The following is a 6719-nucleotide window of genomic DNA, read 5'->3' on the forward strand; positions in this document are numbered from 1 at the left end:
CCAAGCCAAGTTTTGCCTAATCATTGGTTTTACAGTCAGCATTGAATCTGTCAAAAGTCTGTTTCTCTTTTACAGATCTAATTGACAAATGACTGGGGTTTATCTTGACTACAAGATACTTTTTAAAAGCCCAGAAGAGATAGTGGTTGTTGTCACCAACACTGTCAAATAAATAAACGTGGCTTGTTATTTGCTGTGAACAAGGACTTGCCATTAGATATAATGAGGATAGACTCCCAATTTCAAGTATTTCTTTAAAAGTGCACAGTGAATGGAGAGTTACAGACAAGGTATTTCTCATACACAGGTTTCAAGAGCATGGAATTGACTCCTCTTGCTGCAATATGTGTAAATGTTCTTTTGGCTGGGAAAGAACTGAAAGTAAATGGTCCCATTCAGATTACACTTCCTCTTCCCTCAAGTACTGTCAAGTCAGGAGATGCTATACCTGCATGGACATTCGATATGAAAAGTGGTAAGTGGGCTCTATTAGTGGTTATTCTACCTGTTAGTGCATTTATGTAGTTTTGGGCACATGATGCTGTTGTGGAACAGCTAATACACCGGGGAGTGTAGTAACTACTCATAAATTTTACCAGGAATTTTGTTGGCTTTTGACCAGCTAGAGTTAATTGTTCAAAGGAATTTCCCAGCTTTCATTAGTTCATAAAGGTTTGGTCAAATTCATTAGCATTCCTACTGAACAAATTTTTAAGGTAAGGAATTTTTCTTTTCATGGGAAGCTAAGGATTCAGGGAATGTGGATTTTTGAGTGGTGATAAAAGCCTGGTACTTTATCAAATGCATTCTTAAAAGAAAACACATTTGGATGCTTTGTTTATTAGACTATACCCCTAAAGATTCTTTGACACTAAAAATGGAATAGATGCTACTTTGGTTAATGAAAGCAATTCAGGAAGTGAAATGAAGGGGAAGTAAGACTTCTCAGTTGGAACAACATACTACTTAGAGCATCCATGGGAAGAGGAGGCTAGGGATTAGACATTCTAAACCTTTTGTCATCCCTTCCTGTCTAATTTTAGTCAAGAGTGAGTAATGAGCTACATAGAGGATATCTAAATAGGGCAAGTTTATTAGGTGTGGGCGCATTAGCGTACTGATTGTTTTACACTGTGCCTTACACATTCCATCATGCTTCATCATGGAACAGGCAAGTGAGTGAAGAGTGAAGTGTCTTATTCCTTAAAGACAAAAAGATGTGATTCAGCAGTTTGCTAGAGGTGGCATCCACTCCTGTACCTGAGTGTTGTTCACATATTCAAGAAAGAAATTGATCATCTTAACGAAGAACAACCAAAGAACATTAATTTGAATAAAGAGCATGCTGATAAAACATTGACTAGTCTGTCTCTTGGGGAAAAGAGAGTAAATAGAGTAAGTTTTATCATAGAAGATATACTTTGTCTATATGCCTAGATGTCAGAGGGGAACTGGTAAGAAGAGATAGCATTCTTCCTCAAAGAAATGGTTTTAGTTTGATGTAGTAAAATAGCACTAGGGGTTTTAATTTCTTGTTGTCAGAGGCAATTCTGTCAGCTACTGTGCTCACAGGCACATATAATGAGTTTAACTCACTCAACAGAAAACTAGGCCAGTAATGTTATTAAAATATTGGAAGAGCTAGAGCAGCTTGGCACAGGGTCAGGTTAGAGTATACATCAGTGTAAGGTGTGCATGTAGGTGTTGAGGGGGCAGCTCCTCATGCCTCCTTAGATATGTTGGCCTTGGCAGTAGAGCAGGTACGTGGCATGTTGAGCAAATAAAAACCAATTAAAGCAGTTGTATGTTTTCTTCTCAGATGGGATGTGTACTCTGATAGAGGTTCCATAAAGGTAAATTTGTTTGTGAAGGGTGCTCACTGAGGTGTAGTGTTTGCATGGAGCCTTCTTCACTGCTGCTTGCTGAGAGGACAAGGAGGACTGTACGCTGCAACACTTTGTGGTCATAACTCCCACTCTTTCATCCACTTTCTTATCTCGTCTCTACAGTCAATATTTGCAACTGTATTTGCTGTTCGGGATTTTTACCTTTGATCTGATGTGGAAAATTACTTTTTTTTTTGATGAGTAATAAAAAGGCATTCCTTAAAGAAAACTCTGGTTGTAGAGGACAGCTGAACACTTCAGCTCTCCAGCAAGCATTTTAGTGTCTGTAAGTAGCAGTAGGCCCCCATTTGAGCTGATTGGAGAGCTACTGCTACAGTGAATAATGAGGCTATGGTATCCCAGCTGTTGGATGCCTGTGGCAAGGTGTGGACACACACTTACATGATCTGAAGTCATTGGATAGTATGTCACAATAGTAATCAGAGCTTCCATGTCAGTATTAATAGTGGTGAGGGAAAAGGTTTGGTTTTGGTGTTGTGTAATCTGATCAGTATGCAGCAGAAAAAAGGTAGAAACTGCTTTCAGGTGTCTGCTTGTGCAGTGTTCCCTGGGGTTGCTCAAACTGTAACATTTCCCAGAAACAGTTTCTGTACTAAGTTTTTGTAATTATATGACAGCTGTTGTAAATGCAGAATTTGTTGATGTGTACTGAATGTGGCTTCTTTCTTACTAAATATTTTGCCTTATTACTACTAAAAGCATTTTGTGGATATTAACAGAATAAAAAATAAAAGGCTTGAATTGCAGCATTTAATTGAGAAGGATAGATATCCCCCTGCTGTGTTTTACCTGCCTATAAGTAAAACAAAAGTTTTTCAGTACAGTGATATCTTACCTTAGAGTTCACAGGACACAGAATTTGAGGATCTGTTTTTATTCTCTCCATGTAAGAGTTAGGGATGGAACAATTTTCTGGCTGGTGTTGCAACAAAAGGTGTTCCAGGTAACTGAGGAAGCATTTCTTTCAGGGCTCTAGGTGGCTGCTGCTGCTATTCCCCTCTGCCAGAGAAATGGAAATTATGGGGTATACATGGGTTACACTGGCATGCTTTGATTATTGCTGTTTATAAAAAAAGCAACCCAGGTGGTTCTCACCCCTCCTCAGTATTTGCAGTTTGAAAGTGTAAGGTTTACATGAGGTTGTTTTCTGTCCTTGAAATTTCACAGATGGCACACAATGAATGTGTTGAAGTGGGTTAAGTATAATTCTGTCTCTTGTACTGCATGCTTCATTCACTGTAGAAGGTGCCCTACCATGATACCTGTCCTTTGTATTGCCAAACAGATGGTGTGGAATCTGTGTCCTAACCATAGACCTTCCTTGGGCAAACTGAACTGTTACTGCCTTGGAGAGGAGGAGAGCAACATTCAAGACACACACTGTTTAGCTTGTTGTAGTTTTAGATTAAAATGCTTTACCTCTAAGTGCTGCTAACTAATTTAAAACTGATATTCATATGCTTAAATTATCTGCTTCTTGATTATTTTTATTTTAGGCTTAACCTTCATATATGTTTAAGATCACATAATAGGATTTTTCAAATGTGTGCATATCTGTGAAGGACACTTGTTAATTTAAGGTAATTAAGTTTATATTAATTCCAGTAAGGACTGTTGGTGACTTGTTTCAAAGGAGGTGCCCACACAGAGGTATTTGCAATGACACTGACGAGAGAGAAAGTGTGGATCTTCAGGTAAAGGTGTTTAATAAATTACATATAGGACAGAAGTTTCAGGTTTTCTTGTGACCTTATGTATCTTTGACACCTTAATTGCTAATGGCTTGAGGCATAGAAGAATCCTTCATGGTATGTGAAATGTTTTGTCCTTTACAGGTGCTTGGGTAAGCCGTGGGTTAGGAATGGTCAAGGAAGCAGATGGCCAGTTACTGTGGACATATACTGCTCAACACTTAGGCTACTGGATAGCAGCTCCACTGCCTGGAACAAAAGGTATGACAAACAACCAGAATGGAAATTACTGAATAACCCCAGTAACAACATATCATAAGGTTGTCAGTTGGGTTGTACTAGTTAGCAACACGAACGGAAAAACAACATGGGATTTCAGGAGTTGGGTAACTCTGAATCCTGGTAGTGTGCTTTTGTGTGTACCATTTCCTAGAACTTCAGTTGCTATAGGAGAACAAGTCCAGACTGTAGGTGAACTGTTGTGTTTATACTGTCGCCATCTTTTGGAAGAAGACAGCATGAGAACTGTGACTATGGAGATCTAAAAATCAGCAAGGTTGTGTCCCTTAATTTTGAGGGTCATGTATGGCATGAAGAAGTAGAACAAGAAAATTAGTCTTGGGTAAAACACTCCCAGTGGATTTTGGGTTATGTAGACTTGTTGCATGCTTTGCAAAGTCACGTGAGGGGGTTCTTATTGGAGAAATACACTGTCAAAATTAAAAACAGACAGCACTTTCTGACAGTAGCACTAAATAGAAAATACACAAACTCACTTAAAAACATAGCCTACAACTAATACAAGTGCAGTTGAGTAAATGCCATGGTAAGGCTTCCGTACTTGAGGTGAACCTTAGAAGATCTATTATTTTGTAAGCACCATTTGTATATTTTTCTTTGTTTGCTGAATTAGCAAATTGAAAAGGGAAGGATGAGCATAGTGCAATTGGAACACAAAGTCACCAAAAACGTACAGTTTAATTTATTAGCAACATACAGCTCTGTATATCAAGCAGAATTATTATTGTTATTATTTGGTTTTGGGAACTAATTCTTGTCTGGTTTTGTTTGACAACCTAGAATCCATTATTAGCGCAGTTTCCAAGGACATAACAGCCTATCACACAGTGTTCCTTACGGCTATACTGGGAGGTACTGTTGTCATTGTCATTGGATTTTTTGCTGTTCTTCTTTGTTACTGCAGGTAAGCAAAAAGAGAGGCTCCAGGAGTTAAGCATTAATGGATTTGTAGGTTGATGAAGTAGTCTTTTGAAGTTGAGACTCGGTTCCTTAGCTAAACAATAATGCATAGCCTGATATTTCGTCAAAAAAGACAATTATTACTGAATTTCATTTTAAGTTTGTGATGTTACACTATAACTTCTCAGCTTTGGTAATAATCAGTCTTAGTCATCACTAGTAATTCCTAGTATGCTCTACAGTCACCTTGCATCTCTTTTGCATAGGGATAAATGTGGTCGGACACAAAAGAAGGAGAAAAATACAACTAAGCTGGAGGTCATAAAAAAAGACCAGACAACATCAACAACTCACATAAATCACATCAGTGCTGTCAAAGGATCTTTAAAGTTGGAGGATAAGTCGCAGCTATATACCCCGAAGATATCTTCATACAGCCCTCAAAGAAAGATGTCCATAGACATGGAAGATGGAAAGTCACGAGACAATTTTAAAATCTACACAGAGGATGCTTCGTATCCGTCATCCTGTCAGACTGGTCAGTCAAGAAATTCAGCCCATTCACTGGAGCCTAATGCTGCAATCAGGCACTTGCAACAGCCAAAGCATAGCAACAGTACTATTTCCCAGGCTCCTAGGGACATTCAAGACCAAAACAGATACCTTTCCCTGAAGGAGGAGATGTATGGGCTTTCTCATATCCCAGAACATCTCATGCATATTTACAATCAACCTATTGCTATCCTCCAAACATCTGACCTTTTCCACTCCCCAGAACAATTGCATCCTGCTAAATCAGCAACTTTGCCAAGAAAAGGGCAGTTAGTCTACAGCCCCATGATGGAACCCCTGAATCGTGGCACTTACATGCAAACGTTACCAAAAATGCCTGTGCATGCTCACCCACAGCCCTCTGCCTGCAGAGATGAAAACAGTACGTTAGATAATGAAGAGGGTTTACCTTCTCAAACATCAAACTGGGGCCGGTACACTAACAGCTTACTGGAGTCTGTCTCTGTTCCTGGGACATTGAATGAAGCTGTTGTAATGACTCCATTTTCATCTGAACTTCAAGGTATTTCTGAACAAACGTTACTGGAACTCTCTAAAGGAAAACCATCTCCACACCCTCGAGCGTGGTTTGTGTCCTTGGATGGAAAACCAATTGCTCAAGTGAGGCATTCTTTCATAGATCTTAAAAAGGGCAGAAAAACAGAGAGTAATGATACCAGCCTGGATTCTGGTGTGGACATGAATGAGCATCATCCTAGTAGGAAACTGGAGAGAGAGAAAACTTTCATTAAAAATATGCCACATTCCAAGATCCTTTACTTGGAAGATCTGGATCTGAGTAGCAGTGAAAGTGGGACCACTGTTTGCACTCCAGAGGACCAGGCTGTGAGGCATATTCTGGATGGAGGGAATGGGCCTGTCACAGAACAGCAAGATGAAGATGGTCTAAGAAGAAAAACTGCATCAGGAAGTCATGAATCTGGTATCCCTTCTGCTAAAAAAAGGGATAGGCCATCTCTCACAAAAAGAGATAGCAAAACCAATATCTGGAAGAAGAGAGAGGAGAGGCCGCTTATTCCTATCAACTAAAACACAACGTGCTTTGTGTTGTTGCTCTCACTGCTGGTTATTGACCTCTTGGCTGCTTGTGTAATTCTGCAGTGTTGGGTTTACAAGGGAAATGTTGCTTTCTAGTATCAAGAAAAGTTACCTTTTTTAAAATATACTAATTCAGTTACTAAACTTTAGCTGGGCAATTGATATTCAATGTGAATGCTACTATGAAAATTTTCCAGTTCCTCATTTTTCTGGCAGTGTAGGGAAGGCCCACATTTTAATTAGCCTGTCATTCTTGGATACACCTCTGGGAATGCATGGTGAGATATGTAGGCACATGTTTTAATTGTTA

At 39.2% G+C, this 6719-nt stretch overlaps 1 protein-coding gene across 1 annotated transcript in view; it reads left to right on the forward strand.

Annotated features, from left to right (window-relative positions):
* FAM171B (family with sequence similarity 171 member B) overlaps positions 1-6400 on the forward strand; it is a gene marked incomplete at both ends in the record, with an annotated part of 32986 nt that extends 26586 nt beyond the window's left edge. Inside the window, 4 exons of the mRNA XM_084265098.1 lie at positions 308-475; positions 3743-3859; positions 4679-4802; positions 5065-6400. Of these exons, the coding sequence (XP_084121224.1) occupies positions 308-475; positions 3743-3859; positions 4679-4802; positions 5065-6400 (1745 nt within the window). The remainder of the gene's footprint in view (positions 1-307; positions 476-3742; positions 3860-4678; positions 4803-5064) is intronic.
* Between the last annotated feature and the right edge of the window lie 319 nt (positions 6401-6719).

The sequence above is a fragment of the Gallinula chloropus genome (genome assembly GCF_964237585.1).
Source record: "Gallinula chloropus genome assembly, chromosome: 5".
Taxonomy (NCBI): domain Eukaryota; kingdom Metazoa; phylum Chordata; class Aves; order Gruiformes; family Rallidae; genus Gallinula; species Gallinula chloropus.